This window comes from Dissoconium aciculare, assembly GCF_010015565.1.
Source record: "Dissoconium aciculare CBS 342.82 unplaced genomic scaffold K489scaffold_10, whole genome shotgun sequence".
Taxonomy (NCBI): domain Eukaryota; kingdom Fungi; phylum Ascomycota; class Dothideomycetes; order Mycosphaerellales; family Dissoconiaceae; genus Dissoconium; species Dissoconium aciculare.
The window spans coordinates 637,723-653,742 of record NW_022984960.1 but is presented as its reverse complement, the minus strand read 5'-3'; the positions used below and the strand labels follow the sequence as shown (position 1 = coordinate 653,742).

The following is a 16,020-nucleotide window of genomic DNA, read 5'->3' as shown; positions in this document are numbered from 1 at the left end:
CGCGATAATCGTTATCGGCGCCGTGTCCTCCCACCGGCAAATTTGAATTGAAGTTGTGATTGGACCAATCTTGGCCGTGGGTGAGCTGAGGGACGGACATGAAGGCGTGAGAATGGTGAAGTCGGAGTCAATGGATTTGATGACGGGCGGACCGAGATTAATGCTGATCGCGTCCCATATGGATTCGGTTGAGAGATAGAGCTGGCGCGATGGGTAGGTCAGTCAACGCGTGTCTCTCACCAACGAGGGTATGGAGCGAAAGCGCAAGAGAGACGGTGATTGTGGATCTGTCGAGGTGAAGCCATAGGTGATGAGGGGAGAAGGAGAAGAGCTGTCATGGTTCGGGTGCCCGTCGCGCGCCAATGGAGCAGTGGTTGAGGCGCGCGAGCGCAAAGGCCGGATGGAAGGGTGGTGGTGAGGATGGACTAGGTCGATGGGAGAGACGGTAGTGGAGCGGAAGGGGAGAGCGCAAAGGGCGCGACGGTGAGGTGGAGGCGGGCGCAGAGACGCAGACGGCGACGTAAAGCAGACATACATACCTCTTCTCTGAATGGGCGAATGGATGGACGAATGATGATATCGATTGGGCGGCGGATGGCTGAAAGCGCGACGCTGCGAAAGAATTCCCACGCGACGACCAACACTCGCTTCTCTCTTCACACGCTGCTGCAGTACAGTCCAAAGAGAGAGCAAAGCATCGTCAACACCAGCGGGCGGGCGGGAAGCGGGAGTGCTTACTACTGGACTGGCACTACCGAAACGCCATTCCCATGCGCTCTCAGACAATCCCGAGACATTTCTTCCAGGGCCGCACTCTCGTCGCCCACATAGAATCATGAGAAGGCATTTCCCAACAAGAGGCAGACAGCTAATACTCTACAACTCCTCATCCAAAGCGCGCGGCGTTTGACGCGTTGTGACACTACGAAAGCTAAATCTCAGCCGCAGTCAGTGCCTCAAAACAGAATAATGACCAAGAAACTGTACCCAGGTAGGTAGGTAACGGTCAGTCTTAGGGTATCGTGGCCGCATCGCGACGTGCCCCGTAGCAGGCCCGTGTGCAGCCCGACGTGTTCATTCGAAGTGTACTGTACTGCAGACGATAACCGTCAGGTGGGAACGAGCTCCGTAACATTCAGTACCATCTCAATCTCTGTGGTATCCACTGATAGCATATGCGGATTCCCTACAATGGGCTTCTCCGGACGAACGTGCGGGCGATGAAAGAAACGAATTGCATATCCTGGGGATGAAAGAAACGAAAATGCATATCCTCGACAGCCTTCTGACCCAGCGAGCGACCGGTGTGCCCGCGACGTCAACCTTCACATCGCAGTACGTGGCGGCCAGCATTCAGACTCGGTGGCGTCTACAGTCCTCGCAAACATTCATGTAACAGCGGCGGCACTGTAGGATGTAGTTCCAGTGGCGCGCGTCGCAGATCTCGCACTGATAGCCGCGGCGCCTGAATGTTGTGATGCGTTCGAAATGGCGTGAATGCGTGCATTCATGATGCTCCAGCAAGTGGTCTCGGACTTGATTGATCATCCGCGCTCGTCGAGCAGGGGCGATGACATGCTCGGCGTCCCGGTCGACGATCTCCGCCGCTCGCTCTTCGATGCGACCTTCGTCGGCGCGGACACAGTTGCAGCCCGGCCAGGTGACACCGCAGAGGTAGCAGAATTCAGCCTTGCAACGGCAGCTAGGTCGTGGTCAGCGTGATCCGAATAGCGTATGGATGTCAGAATCAGATGTGGACATGGGGTTCCAACTTACGTCATATGATAGCAGCCGCTTCGAAGCTCCACGAAGGAGCGACATCGAGGACACTCTTGCCAGCCCAACTCGCGTGCGAGCACCTTCGTCTGTTCAACGGACTCGTCCTTCGGACACTCGCTGTCATGATGGTATCCCCCCTTGCACATGGTACAGGTGAGCGCTGCGCAACTCTTGCATCTTGCCGTGTTAGGGAAGATCGTGCCTGTTGTTGGAGGAATGAATTTGTTGCATGCGCCATTACTGCAGTATGTCTTGTCGATGGTCGTGAACTCTATACTTGCATCCTCGAAAGCTTCAATTTCATGAGACGACATGTGCTTCTTGACCAGGCTCAACGGGATTCCCTGCTGACAGCAACGTGGGGGGAAAAGCGTCTCGTCTTTGATCGATCTGAGAAACAATCCCTTCAGGCATTCGGCGCAGAAGCGATGCTCGCAGGGAAGTTTGATCATGACGGTGGCATGGTGACGCTCTAGGCACGTGTTGCACATGAACTGCTCTGACAACTTGTCCAAGATCTTTGCTTGCCGTTCGGCGTATGTCGTGGATGGACCAGCTTTGTCATTCTCGTTATCGGTGGACTCAATGTCCGCCAAGGAGCAGGCCTGAAACGAATCGGTGACGATTGACACCCAGTCCTTGATTGATTCTGTTTCGTAGCGGTCCTGGCCCGGAGGATCCTGAAATTCAGCATCTTCACTACTGATTTGTAACGCATAATTGCGATCTTCATATGCTTGGATGTCTTGTGCGGCGAGCTCGTTCAATAGTGTAGCATCGGTGTAAACGGCTTGAGCGATGCTTTTGGCAAGCTGCAAGTCTTCAAGGAATTGCCTATGTCGGTCGATTTCTGCCCGATATTCGTCGACGGCAACGACTTGATCTGGAAGGTTGCCTGATGCATACTTGCCTTTGTCTTTCTTACTGACCGATTCCAGATCTTCCAACTGAAGCGATAAGATAACAAGTGCGTCGCCTGTAGACAAATCTCCAGCCATGGCAGACATCGACAAATGGATATTTCGGCCACGGGTACTCTTTGTACGATCAAATTTCACAAGATTCGTCCACGAAGAGCAAGATTTTCCCAAATAGAAAGAGATTGAACAAGAAGTGGAGAGAGGGGGAGAGAGGTTCGATTTACAATATTGTTAGGCGGGAACGTCCTATCTTATTGTTGCTTTGTACTTTCAAAAAGGGATGACCTGCATAGCGCATGGGTGGGAAGCGCGTCCAGCGTATGCAGGGAAGTGCAGACGCTAAGTGGTCAATCACTCATGATCAAGTGAAAAGGCGCGGTACCGCATGTTTCTTGGGACCAGGATTCGCCCGAGAGGAGCGTACCTAGTATGCAATCGGACCCCACCGCTCCATCTCTTGGCCACGACAACATATCCCTCATCCTCAGACTTCATCTGTGTCATTACCTTCGACCAATCGTTTGCGTCCAGCGATGCTGCATTCGACGACGTTCATTCTCGAACGGAACCCGGCACGCGGCTGCTGGTCATGTCTGTGACGGAGTCCGGACGCGAACTCTGCCCAACGCTGCCGCCGTCATCGGAGACGGCCCTTTCAATTTCACTCCGCAGGTGTTCTCCCAGCGCCATGAAGGCAGATGTCACAGAGAGTACGCTGTTCTCCGCGTTGCCAAAAGCCGTGGGAGACCACTTGACATAAATTTTGTTGTGGGCTTGTCGGGGCGTGAGGTTGAGTGGGTGGTACGCCAGGTACTTGCAGCAGCAGTAGCAAGAAGGCTTGCTCACCCCGACGTATCGATCGCCACCCAGGAACCGGAAGCCTTCGATCTGGGAGATGTGGTCTGCCAACGCGGACTCGGCATGCGCTACTCGTGAAGATATCAATTTATCGGTTGTCCTGGCTGGGGTCGGTTGTAATACCGGAAACCGTGCTTCAATCTGTCGACGGTCGACATTTGCATCCAACGCTGGAATCGCTTCGCACAATACGTTGACGAGGTCGAGGTCTTTTCCGTGTGGCCAGTACAGCGCCTGCGGGTCGGGAATCGCGATGACATCGAATTTCCTTCTCAATACCGGATTCGTAGGCCAGTACTGGAGAATAATTTTGACCGCTCGGGGCCACGCACCTAATCGACCCAGATAGTGTCGGATCTTACGCCACACTTTCACTTTCGCGTTCTGGACGATTATGCCTTTGATCCTTTGGTGCATGACGTCCGACCTGAAAGAATAGGCCTTCTTACATAAAGCAGCCGGACCGTTCACCTTCGAAAACATCTCTTGAAGTTGTCCCAAAAAGGATTTTTCTTCTGCAAACGGTCAGACAGAGCTCGATGTGTCCCGATATGTATGAGCGATGCTGACCCTCATCCTTCGTCGAAACGAGAGCTTCCTTCATCACAATAGTAAGACGTCTGTGATAATCGTCTATCCTACGCTCGCAATCTCCCACAATCTCTCCAAGGATACGATCTTCTGCAAGGAGAACGAGGGCTGGCGACCGCAAGGGATGCAGCTGTCCCAGCAGCCAGCTGAGCCGGCTGACCGCGACCTCTGTTCTGCTGTTGCGAGCGACCCAGTAGCGAAGTTCAGTCGAGCGATCTTGTACGACAAGCGCCGAGACCGTGTTGCCTCCACCTTGCGTGTCGCACAGGAAGGCGAGCGAGTCAAGGTAGCGCTGCCAGCGAGTGCGCACCGGCATCGCTCGTCGAACGCCATTCGGGCGAAGGACGCTCCACAGGAGCAGTCGTTCGTAAAAGAGTCGAATTTCATCGGGGGATGGGGCAAACAGAGTTGCATCATGGCCAAGAGAGGCATCGGTCACCCCGCGGACTTCAGAATGTTGTGGTTCCATGAGAGACCAGTGCCTAAACACTATTTGTGTCACAAAAACAATACAATCGATCAAACGTCGTAAACAAATGCTTCTCTGTACAGTTAATAACTAGGCTACTCAGCAGGCAATTGAGCGGCCTCTCGCATATCCAAGCCGAGACGCAAGATGAAGTCATTGGGGCGCAACATGCAGACCTAATTCTGCACAAGCCGCTTTCGCCACCTGCTGCTTCGCTTTCCTAGCGGTCCTTGCTCTAGACGACAGAGTACGCCCAAGAAACGTCACTGTCACGTCTGTCTGCGGTGGAGGCCCATCGTGGGTTTCACGTGTGTAGTTCGGGACCTCTCCGATAGCATTCCCGTACTCCTGCAGCGTTGATATGTGCAAGGGGCTCGCGGTCGCGTCGGTGGGAGGCCCAGACGTAGTCATGTCTGGAGATCTCCTCCGCGCGCCATTCGGCTGCTGTGTGAAAGCGTGGGTTGGAGAAGAAGGCATTGGTGGTGAGGGAGTGGGAGGGCTCGTTTCTCTATCGCGCTGGACACCGCTGGCGGGGTCGCCCCCGAAACGATTCAAACTCTTTTTGAGACGGGTCTTGTCTTCCGCAGTTCCCAGTCGTTGAATGCGACCGATAGTGACCATCAGATCGTCATACTCTGTACAGGTGTCACGCCAGAGCTCACGGCGAAGTTGGTCCTGGAGGTATTTGACATTCTGATCAAAAGGATAGTGGTGCTCTCTTTCGAATAGGAGAGACTGCACATAGTAAGTGTCCGATTCCCCACAGGAGCGATATTCTTACATCAAGCATTGTGGGATCACAGACGGAGTGATCCTTCACGATGACTCTGAGAAGTGTAAACTCAAAGTATTTTTTCCCCAAGCAGAAGTCTGTCGCAGCCCAGTCGCGGAGCTCAGACACTTCTTCATCGTTGGACGAATCTCCCATAGAACTGCTTCCCAAGCTAGACATCGACATGGTATCGTGGTCTAAGGCGTTGTTGAGCTGTGAAGGGCTTGTTGGACTGTGTCGCGAGCGCTAAACTGGCTCGTGGCATGGCGACGAGACTGTTGAAATATCCGCGAGCTACGGTGGCGAAGGCATATCGCCCCATCTTTACACGAGTGACGTTAGGACGGACAGACGTCGTTTGAGCTGGTCATAGGGGTCGCTGTCCTCATCCGGGTTTTATTCGCGATCGCCTCTGACATTGAAGCCATGCACAACATCGACAACACCTCGTAGACGTTGCGCATTCAGCATCCCTGAACTTGAGGTCGATTGAAGCTTGCGCACCAACTCACACGCTCCGATACGCGTGGGCAGCGGTGTTCGTCGTGGCTCGCCCGTATATGCGACGTGACGTGACGTGACGAGCTCAGGCGCGATCGCGAGCGGACCCTTTTTAGACGCTCACTCAGGTGTGCTGCGTGCGGCAGAGAGGATCGTGGATGAAAGGCACTGTCTGCGCTGTCTGCACTAAAATCTCCAGAGCATTTTAGCGCCATACACTTGTAACGCTCTGACCTTCCCAATAAGCGATTAGCTCGTCTCTGTCGGGAGATGGACAAACCACTCCATGCACCCTTACCCCCACTTGGATATCTCCTTCTGGACAACACCTATGTACACACGTACCGCCACGTCAGAATGCTCGCTCCTGAAAGGTATAGTTCTTCCCGAGCTCTGCGCCGCAAGACGCGCATGAGTGGATGCGGTGGCCGGAACCTTATCATCGACCAATGCTGCGCTACCTGTGATCCTGCAAGCGAGTCGCCGAAGTCTGGCAACAAGCACGTCAACCAGGCCGCCAGCTGAGGATCGTCCTCACGACGGACATCTGTGCCGATACGATCACCGCAGCCGAAGCGTCGCGATGAGATCGCCATGACAGCACCGTCGCGCGCGTTCGACTTCGAGTCTGGATACATCTGCATACATCTACAATGTGGCGTCACGGCACCAGCGTAAAGGCAGGAGAGCGCGTCGGCTTGCGATGCACTTTTCGGATGGGCTTGTCGTGATCTGACCGTTTGAGGCTTCTCGACACTGGTCGGTGAAGAATTCATCCGAGTCTGCCTTGATCGCCTGCTTAAAAACAATCAATGGGATTCCTCTCATTGTCATAACGCCTGGAGGAAGAGGACTGGATTCGTGCAAAACATCGTCATGAACTCTGCAGCGTCGAGTATTCAAAACCTTGTGATCAATCCATCTGGAGCTCCCGTCCTTTCGAACGCTACTCACGCACGCTCCTCTTGCATCGCCGGGGCTTCAAGTTCGGAATTTGAGGCCGCACTCCTGCCACATCCCCACACCATCCTCGACGGCAATCTCCATCACCGGTCACCGCTATGACGTGTCCGGGAAGGGACGATCATTCCTGGCCATCTTGCTGGCCGTGAGTGCAAAGAGGCAATATTGATTTCATGGTGGCAGACCACCACGACCACCATCATATCACACCTTGGGCAGGGATGCATGATCGCGTCACTACCCGTGGCGGTCATTGTCCTGGCCTACTCACTCTACAGACTTTCGCGACGTCGTCATTTCTGCAGTGCACAGTGCAGTAGCATTTTCATTATCGCTATGCACGAGGCACGGAAGTCGTGATGCATAGGACGGTGTGTTGCGACCAGGCGCTGCACTTCTGGAAATGGTAGGTCGGCGCCCAAAGTGGACCAATTTTCGAAATTGAAGCTCTGCTAGACATTTCTGCTGAGAAGCAGGGTCTCCAAGTGATTCGCTTGCACGATCACGAAGGAAACGATCCACGCCGGAAGCATGCACGAGAATGGTCTCGGCCGTTCGCATACTCACGATTTGTAAATCTGCCACAATCACGCAGTTCTGGAGGCTGGCATACGTCACAGCCTACCGATCCGGAACAATGTCAGGGACATCGACTCTATGGCCTATCGTTGCAATTGCCAGCGTCTTCGTGAGAGATCAGATGGCATTGTAGTCATATGGCTAACACGTTCAAGAGAAACTTCATTTCTAGCACACTCAATCTCGATCGAATTCTCTTACTCAAATATGCCCTTCGCGCGGGCTACTTTACTTTTCTTATCTTTCTTTGTGGATAAAGAGGGTATAGTCCACCCAAATTCCTCAATCGCGGCGGGAACCTCCACTGCGGACTCAGGAGTGGCAGGTGCATCTTCCATTTCTCCGTCATCGGGCGACCTGGTCGCGACCTTCTCTGGCGAGGTCTTCGGGGCCGACAAGCCCAAGGTTGGATGACTCTGAGCAGTGCCATCGGAGTAGATCTTGCAGATCCTGCTGCTCCGCGTGAAGACGTCGAGTTTGGCTTGCAGCGTCTCCCGCAATGCTTTCCGCGCGTCCGATTCGCCCCCAATGGCTTCGATGAGGTCCTCGGGCATCTGGAGTATCTTCGAAGGGTCGAAGATGCGCGGGAGGTGAGTCATGATCGCAGGTTCGATGACGTGCGAGGGCACCTCGTCGATGACCCGCTTCAAGGCTACCTAAACAGACAAGATATCAGTAGTGGCTCGGAAGTTGCGAGACGAAATAAAATGAAACATTGGCGTGACTGGCGCTGGAGCAGGGAGAGATTTACCTTGTAGTAAGCTTCGGTGTAGTCCGTCAACTCCTGCGCTGCTATGGCATCCATGTCAGGTTCAGTGGGCTTTTTGATAATCGTCCTCGTGATCGAGTCAACGTCATCACTCGAGCGTAGTGCCCCGTTGGCGAAGAGGGTCATGCATCTAACACGTGCCTCGGCGTATTCGCGTTCGTACTTGACCTTCTGAACGGTCTCGGTGAGGTAGTGGTTGTACGTGATGGGCTGCCGGCGGAATTCAAGCATGTAGTCGTCAAGCCGCGTGGTCATCTCTTCCTGCATGAGCACCAGGTCCGGATCGGCGATCTTTTTCAGGCAGATGTCGCGGACGTCCTGCTCGGCCACTTCGTTCAGGATCGCCACCACCGTCGTCCTGGCGTGGATCCAGACGGCGGTGATGTGCCCCCGAGCGTGGTCGAACCACGACCGACTGAGCTCGCGGAACAGCTGCCCCACCAGATTCGGATTGAACGTCCCGGGGAGTTCCTTCCCACGGTAAGATCGGACGAGCTCTTTCGCCCGTTGGGCAAGCGAAGGGGCCGCGTTCTTGGACCTGTCGATAGGAAGCGTAGGAGGAGCGTCCAGCATCGAAGCAGCAAAGCCGATGTTGGCGTTTTGTACCACGGCTCGAAGCCGCCGGTCGACGGTGCTGGAGTTGAACTCATCGAAGAAGGGGGATTCGTAGAGGCCTTCACAAGCCGCGGAGCAAATGTGACTGAATTTGCTCCCGAGCTCCATGACGAACATTTGCTTTTCCAGAGCCGTGGCCCGGCTGCGACCCATGCGATTGAGGCGCACGCGCGTCTCCTCCGTGGCATCCAGGATCTCGGAGATCAGACCCGGTAGCTCCCGTTGGATCTGCTGGAAGAGGACCTCGCTGAGGCGCTCCCGCAGGGCTACGATGCCGCGGGACTTGGGATCGAGTCGGCCGAACTGCGATCCCTGGAAGAACTCTGCTTCCAGGGTATCTCGGTCCCAGTCCGCCGGCTCGTTCGAGTCCTTGTTGCGTACGACGTGCCATCCCAGAGAGAAGGTGATGTCGACGTTCTGGGCAAGTTCGATGAACGACCTCTCCCCGGCCGAATCGGGGTGCAGGGCGTCCGGCTTGGTTATGATCCCGAGAGTGCGGAGTCCCCTCGGGTCGACCTGCCTCGTCTTGGTGAGGACGATTTGATTCACGTAGTCGTTCTTGGCGGATACGACGGCGAGGATGATGCTCCGCTCTTGGGACATGTATTCGCTGACGAGCGAGTTCACCAGCGCGATGTCGTCGGCGCTTTGGTACTTGCTCTCCGTGTGGACCAGTCCGGGAAGGTCCACGATCGTCAGCTGAGGCATCTGTGGGCCTCTCACCTCGAGTCTGAGAATGTCCGCCGAGAACGCGCTGCCGGTCATGTCGAGACCCATGGCGATCGTTGCATCATCGATGGTGCTCGGCAGGTCGTCCATGGAGTTCAGCTCCCTCGTAAAGCTGTCGAGGGCGCGTCGATCGGTGCGTGGCCGCGTGCTGCTCGGGGTGATGGTGACGCAAATCTTGTTTTCGCGCATCGTGTCATCGCGACGGAGGACCACCTCGGTCGCGAAGCGGGTGCACAGGTTCTCCTTCTTCGGAAACGGCACCCCGGAGATCGCTGACAGGACGGAACTCTTGCCGCTGGATTGATCTCCGCACACGATGAGCTGAGGAAGATCAACATGCTCGTTCAAACCTTGAGCTCGCAGTTTGTCCACGACATCGAGAAGCTCGAGATGTTTGGTAGGCTGAAGGCCCATGAGTTGCATTGTGTCAAAGGCTTGAGGGGTTGACATGATTGAGGTGAAATTCTAATGGGCTGGTGGTGGTGGTGGTGGTGGAAGGATGATACTTCGGAGGCGGACCTGGCAGGATATCACACAGGAACCAAGGGACTCTTATCGACATGGCGTCTGCTATGATCTAGCACGCATCCCCGATGGTGTGAGCAAGATGGCGGGATCATCCTCAGCAGCAGCACCAGCCCGAGACCGATGTGCCATGAGTTATCGTGCTCACCGGTCCACCAAATAAGGTTATGCTTCTGGCTCTGCTGCCATCTGCATGGAGTGGGGCTCTCCTGCAGGTATCACTGCCAATATCACAGTGGTATTCGTGATGGTGGCCGGGATTCTCGTTTGGAGTACTAGCATTGTCTGTGCATCAGGTCCGTTCACAAGCGGTAGAGCCCCGTCTTGAGTTGCGACCTGAGCGAACGGGGTGACAAAATTGCATCGTCAAAGCACGACCCCATAAATTTCACATGTCATGCTGTCACGCTGCCGTAGATAGCCCATGCATCAGAAAACTTGCTTGGAATCATACTGGTGGTCGAAAGACCCGGGCAGCCATTGAGAAATTTGCACTGAAAGACTTTGATACTGTAGAGTCTGGCTAAGCTTCCGATCACCCCTGCCCCGCCGGTTTGTGTTGGAGCTCAACCCAACTGTCAAGGGGCGGCAACCATGTTGTTCGTGGGAAAATTCGCTTTTGCGAGCCCCAAGTCAAGCGGAGAACTACGATCCGGCGATATACTGTCCGCCGGCGAGCTCATCCCTCCATCGAAACGACTGAGCAGCCAATTCACGACCTTGACGCGAAGCTCGCACTCGCGGGGATATCTCTCATGCAATTGAAGGTCCCGCAGGTGTTGCACCATCTTCTTGAACTGCTCCCCCTTCTTCGGCAAGAGTTTGATCCACCTGTGAGCCGGCGTCAGCCATGTCCGAGGGAAGAGGGCTTTGCAGGTCGGCGATCACCTGGACTCTGATCCTTGGCCGAGGATGATGGAGACGCCCTCGCCGGCGTGCATTTCGAGGTTGACGAAGCGTCCGCCGGCGTCGACCATCTGCTTGAGCATGCTCGACGCTTCCTCCATGGACATCTGCAGTCGGCGGTGCAGCGCCTCCGCGGTGCGGCTCACCGAGTGGACCTTGTGACGGGACTGCCATTCCACAAAGGCGATGCACAGGCATCGTCGGATCATCAGGGTCTAAGGACCAAACTGCCTGAAACGACGGTAGCGCATCGCCATGTGGATGAGCGGCTCTTGATCAAGGGCCTCGGGGGCGCCGTAGGACCAGAAACTCCCCGGGTCCTGCGTCCAGTTATCCAGCTGGTCCTGGAGAAGTCGCAGCGTGCCGGGGTCGGGGCCGGTGTATTGGAGCATTCTGGCGCGGCGGGCTTTCTCGCTCGCCGACTTCACTACCATGGTGTAGAGGCAGTCTGAATAGTACTCTGGGTGTTTCTCCAACTCACCATGGCAGAATGCCAGCATGCGATACAAATTGCGCTGACCGGGTCAGTTTTCGTGCCGGAGCGGCGGTGGAGGACTTGCCTTCTTCCTGATATTGTCTTTCCGGGCGTCGACCGAGGAAGCCATGTTGGTGCCAGGCCAACTGGTTCGCTGGATGGGTTCAATGATGATGATCGGAGACGATGGGCCTGGCACCAAGGGAATCGGATGGGGTTGGGTTCTGGTACGGACGGCCGATGGGAAGGGAAGGGAGAGGAGGAGAGGAGGCCGGGGGTTAAGTCACAGCCGAAATGTCTCTCGTCGCCTTCCCACCTCCCTCGCCGTCTGTTGCCACTCCATCTTCTTCAGAATGCCCGGATGAGCTGTTTCGCACTAACTCTCCCACGGCTGGTTTAGTGGCCATGGGCGCTGCACGTACTGTGCTTCAGAGGCGTGCATGTGCGTCTGCTGCGCGCATCCCTGCTGCTGCTGCTGCTGCGTATGCCGCGCAGAAGACATGTATCCCGTCCATGTCTCATGCAGCTAATCCTGCACATGGGTTCTGCCGTTGGGGGTGTGCCGATGCAGCGCAAGGAATCCCCGATCGTGCCCTTTCCCGTTGCGGAAGCCGCTCGATGCTGGCGCCGACCTGATACCCTTACCCTCCCGAGCACGTGCCGAGTACAACGGCTGCGGAACGTCCAGTCGCGAGCCTCACCTCGTAACTCCCCCGATATGGCCAGCATCGGTTTCGAGGTGGTTGCGGTGGTCTTGGTCGAGGAAAGGAATATTTGCATGATTGATGGATTATTTCACTACCGGGTCTTTGCATATGTATGTCATGCCAATAGGCTCATGTCCCTCCGCCTGCAGCCGATTCCTCCATCACTGTGCTGTTCCTCGTGTCCAGCATGACTCTGACCCTGACCCTGACCCCGACCCTCTTCTCTCAACTATCACTAGCCCGCATGCAAAGAGTTGTATTGCATCAGTCATCAAGGGTGTAATCCTTCCCTACAAAACTACAAACACACCAGGAGTCCGACCGCACAAGCCATTGCATAAAACAAGAGGGAGCCTCTCTCACCGGGAACGAGACTCCTTTTAACAATCGAGGTGAAGCGACCGGGTAAGAGGTTCGTTATCCGACCCGTCGACCTCGCCAATTTCGCTTAATTTGGAGGCCGATTGTCCTGCAAGTCCGACGTGGCGAACCTACGACACCCGTGCACGTGCTGTGGGTGATCGGCGAAGACAAAATGCGGTGAAGGTCATCGTCTGTCACATCCGCGAGGAACGAGGATGTTTTTATAACTCCATCTGTTCGCCTTCGACCACGAGCGTTCACGCACCCCTCTTCTTTGCCTTTTGAAAGGAGATTGACCGGTTCCTCGAGATGTTTCTCGTGAACGAGATGGCCATGCGGATCGCACAACCGCCAGGCGATGGCCTCGCGGGGTCGGAAGTCGAGCGGTTTTCCCGCCTGTCGAACCTGGTGGCTGGCCCGAGGAGTGGGGTCCAGGAAGATTTGCGCACGACGCCTCTGTTCAGCCTCAGGGTGAAAGACGCCGTCGAAGGGGTATACGGAGGCTCCAGCGAGGTCAAGATCTTCGATCAGTACGCGGTGCTCGGGTTCCACAACGGGATGCATCCTATGATCGAACCGGACGAGCCGATCTTGATGAACGTCGATGCGCCAAACTCGGCCTTCATCTGTGGGTCGCAAGGCAGCGGCAAGAGCTACACCCTCAACTGTATGCTCGAGAATTGCCTGACCGTCGACGAGAGGATCGGGTCAGTCCGCCAGCCCCTCGCTGGTCTGGCTTTCCATTTCGACCGGGATGCCGCTGGGGGCGTGGCAGAGACTGCACACCTCTGTTCTATGGGGATCCACGTCAACGTGCTCGTTTCTCGAAGTAACGAGTACGCTCTGCGGACGGCATATGGGAGGATACCCGGTGCACAGGACAATCTCGACGTCCGACCGCTTGTGTTCCAGCCAAAGGACCTCAGCATCGGACGCATGAAGCAGCTGATGGCGTTCTCGGATGAGGGCAAAGAAGGGCAACCGCTGTACATGGCGACGGTCGAGAAGATCCTCCGGCAGATGGCCATCGCCTCGAATGGTCAGGGATTCGACTACTTCGCGTTCAAGAAATTTCTCTCGGCGGCGGATTTCACCCCGCAACAACGAGGACCGCTCGGTCTCCGACTTGAACTTCTCGAGAGCTATCTCGATCTCTCCGGGGGGAGCGGAAACCAGACCAAGGACAGCATCTGGGAGATCAAAGCTGGCAGCCTGACCATTGTCGATCTCACGGATCCATTCGTGGATCCTACCACCGCATGTATCCTGTTCAACATCTGTCTAGGTCTTGCAGAGGAGCAGAGAACCTCCGGCGGCCTGGTCGTCGCGTTGGATGAGGCCCACCGGTATCTGACGACATCGCTCACATCGTCCAATTTCACGGCCAAGCTGTTGGACACGATCCGGATGCAGCGCCACAACGCGACGCGGGTCATAATCGCGACCCAAGAGCCGACCGTGTCGCCGACACTTCTGGATCTGTGCTCGGTGTCGATCATCCATCGCTTCACATCGCCGAGCTGGTTCACGGCGTTGCGAGGGCATTTGAGCGCGGCCACGGAAGCATGTGTGTCGCAATGGCACGGCCGGGACATGTTCCAGCATATCGTCGATCTATCCGTCGGGGAGAGCTTGGTTTTCGCCCCGTCGGCCTTTCTTGGTGTCGGATCGGATAGTGGACCAAGCAAACTAGGGCGAGTGGCCCTCTGCATGAAGACCCGCACGAGGCTCAGCAGTGACGGGGGAATGAGTGTGCTCACATCGGATCCCATCAAGAGGACGCCGGAACCGTTGACTCACGTGCAGGGACCATCACAGATTGTGAAGGTGGAGTCCAAAAAGAACGACAATCCGGGCGTGTTAACGACCATCGAACGGTCGAATTTAAAGGTGCCAACCCCAAATTCGGCTTCCTTGCCGGTCCAAGGTCGTGCCGGGGCGATTCCTAGCAAAGTAGGCGAGAAGGATGTCGGCCAGCCGATCCGCTCGAAGGATGTAAAGTCCGACGTCGTCCATGTCTCGAAGGTCCAGCCTGCAGGTCCAGCGGTGCAAGCATCTTCGACATCTAAAGCGCAAACCCGCGTTCAGGGGAATGGCTCGAGTGCTGCAGTCGCCGGCCAGAGTGGTCTCAACTCTACGACGACGAAAAGTAATGGCAAAGCCATCGGGGTTCTGCCCAGTGCGGCAGGCCCCGTCGACGGCGGAGCGCGATTGGGGCTCAGGCCCGGTCGGCATCATATGGTGCTGATATGCTACCGCTGTGATCGCGCAGCCCTCATCGCATGCGACACGTCAGCCATGCCAAACGTCACCGTCGTGAAGCAAGCGGAGAGGACCATCGCCAGCATGGGATACATCACATGTGCCTCGTGCAGGCCGACCGAGCTGCGCTCCGCGGTTACGGCCGACAAAGCCTTGAGGAAGTACGAGTTGGGCATACTTCAGGACTTCACCAACGCTCGCATCGCCGTCGATGTTAGCGTTCGCGACAATCTCCTGCGCGCCTTTCGACAGATTCTCGGTCACGAGCTGAGGCTGTTGGTGCAGAACGGGAAACCCCTGTATCTTCTTTCCTACGTGGTGAAACAGGCGATTTTTGGATGCAGCGTTTTCCGCATCGGCGGAGTGACGAAGAAGGGCAAAGGTACAGCTGACGTGGTCACTCTCACGCCCCACGTCAAGGGCGATTTTTTTTATTAGCCGAGCGTCGTCCGTAGCATGGTCGCCATCACGGTGGCTTTGGTTTCTGAGCGGGCGGTCGTTGTGAGGTTTGCGTGTTCCGTGAGATGATGAACACGCTGGGTCAATATATTGCGTTGACGGCTGGGTTCCAGCACTGCAATGAATGAATGATGAGGATTTTTGTTTTCATGATCATCGTTATTATTATTATTATTATTATTACAGTTTGGGTCGTCGTATTCAGATGGATCACAGTGTCACACACAGTATCCACCTGCTCAAAAGGACCTACGGTGCTTGGTGTGAGGACCTCAGGCTCCCTGGTCTGAATGCCTGAGGCACCTCTATACCATGAACATGAATGCACAACACCTACATATTACAGAGATCTGCTTTCGAGCCATGTCGCCTTCTGCCCGACCCATGGACGAGAAGGTCATCAACGGAGATCGATACCGATGTAGCCATGACCACCACCACCACCATCATGATGATGATGACCCGGTCGCGACTGTCGGACGGCCGGATCCGTGGAGTCGCGGTAACGTGTAGCACGCGCGAGACACACGCGTCGTGACGATGGCTTTCCCTGTTCCACGCGAGGACCGATGGCCGGAAATAGAAAGGAAGAAGAAGAAGAAGAAGAAGAAGAAGAAGAAGAAGAAACAGACCAGGAGCGAATACCGTCGGGTTCACTGGTGAGAGGCTGTGCTACTGGAGGGACAGACAGACGGATAGATGTTGGTCGTCATCGTCGTCCCGTCTGTGAGATGTCCACCCGTGCGTGTATGCCCGTCTTCCACTTGTACGTGAAAAT

General features: G+C 55.6%; 7 protein-coding genes across 7 annotated transcripts; 1 reads left to right on the top strand and 6 right to left on the bottom strand.

The window, feature by feature from the left end:
• Positions 1-1,175: 1,175 nt before the first annotated feature.
• K489DRAFT_342636 (uncharacterized protein) lies at positions 1,176-2,649 on the bottom strand. The gene is made up of 2 exons (XM_033602296.1): positions 1,777-2,649; positions 1,176-1,702 (listed from the first exon to the last, which is right to left on the bottom strand). Exons 1-2 carry the CDS (start codon positions 2,268-2,270, stop codon positions 1,354-1,356), a joined length of 843 nt encoding a protein of 280 aa, XP_033457730.1. The 5' UTR covers positions 2,271-2,649; the 3' UTR covers positions 1,176-1,353.
• Positions 2,256-2,753, bottom strand: K489DRAFT_300357 (uncharacterized protein; the record flags this gene model as incomplete). The annotated part of the gene is made up of 1 exon (XM_033600401.1): positions 2,256-2,753. A coding segment is annotated over one exon (498 nt), but the record flags the coding sequence as incomplete, so codon positions are not given.
• A 1,400-nt stretch (positions 2,754-4,153) lies between these two features.
• K489DRAFT_382627 (uncharacterized protein) lies at positions 4,154-4,660 on the bottom strand (the record flags this gene model as incomplete). The annotated part of the gene is made up of 1 exon (XM_033605423.1): positions 4,154-4,660. A coding segment is annotated over exon 1 (266 nt), but the record flags the coding sequence as incomplete, so codon positions are not given.
• A 13-nt stretch (positions 4,661-4,673) lies between these two features.
• On the bottom strand, positions 4,674-6,038 carry K489DRAFT_433385 (uncharacterized protein). The gene is made up of 2 exons (XM_033608511.1): positions 5,399-6,038; positions 4,674-5,352 (listed from the first exon to the last, which is right to left on the bottom strand). The coding sequence occupies exons 1-2, from the start codon at positions 5,573-5,575 to the stop codon at positions 4,771-4,773; spliced, it is 759 nt and encodes a 252-aa protein (XP_033457727.1). The 5' UTR covers positions 5,576-6,038; the 3' UTR covers positions 4,674-4,770.
• A 1,571-nt stretch (positions 6,039-7,609) lies between these two features.
• Positions 7,610-10,034, bottom strand: K489DRAFT_382624 (dynamin family protein). The gene is made up of 2 exons (XM_033605422.1): positions 8,184-10,034; positions 7,610-8,088 (listed from the first exon to the last, which is right to left on the bottom strand). The coding sequence occupies exons 1-2, from the start codon at positions 9,993-9,995 to the stop codon at positions 7,630-7,632; spliced, it is 2,271 nt and encodes a 756-aa protein (XP_033457726.1). The 5' UTR covers positions 9,996-10,034; the 3' UTR covers positions 7,610-7,629.
• A 507-nt stretch (positions 10,035-10,541) lies between these two features.
• Positions 10,542-11,321, bottom strand: K489DRAFT_39949 (uncharacterized protein). The gene is made up of 2 exons (XM_033606965.1): positions 10,959-11,321; positions 10,542-10,901 (listed from the first exon to the last, which is right to left on the bottom strand). The coding sequence occupies exons 1-2, from the start codon at positions 11,183-11,185 to the stop codon at positions 10,649-10,651; spliced, it is 480 nt and encodes a 159-aa protein (XP_033457725.1). The 5' UTR covers positions 11,186-11,321; the 3' UTR covers positions 10,542-10,648.
• A 1,533-nt stretch (positions 11,322-12,854) lies between these two features.
• Positions 12,855-14,288, top strand: K489DRAFT_323801 (uncharacterized protein; the record flags this gene model as incomplete). The annotated part of the gene is made up of 1 exon (XM_033601725.1): positions 12,855-14,288. A coding segment is annotated over one exon (1,434 nt), but the record flags the coding sequence as incomplete, so codon positions are not given.
• Between the last annotated feature and the right edge of the window lie 1,732 nt (positions 14,289-16,020).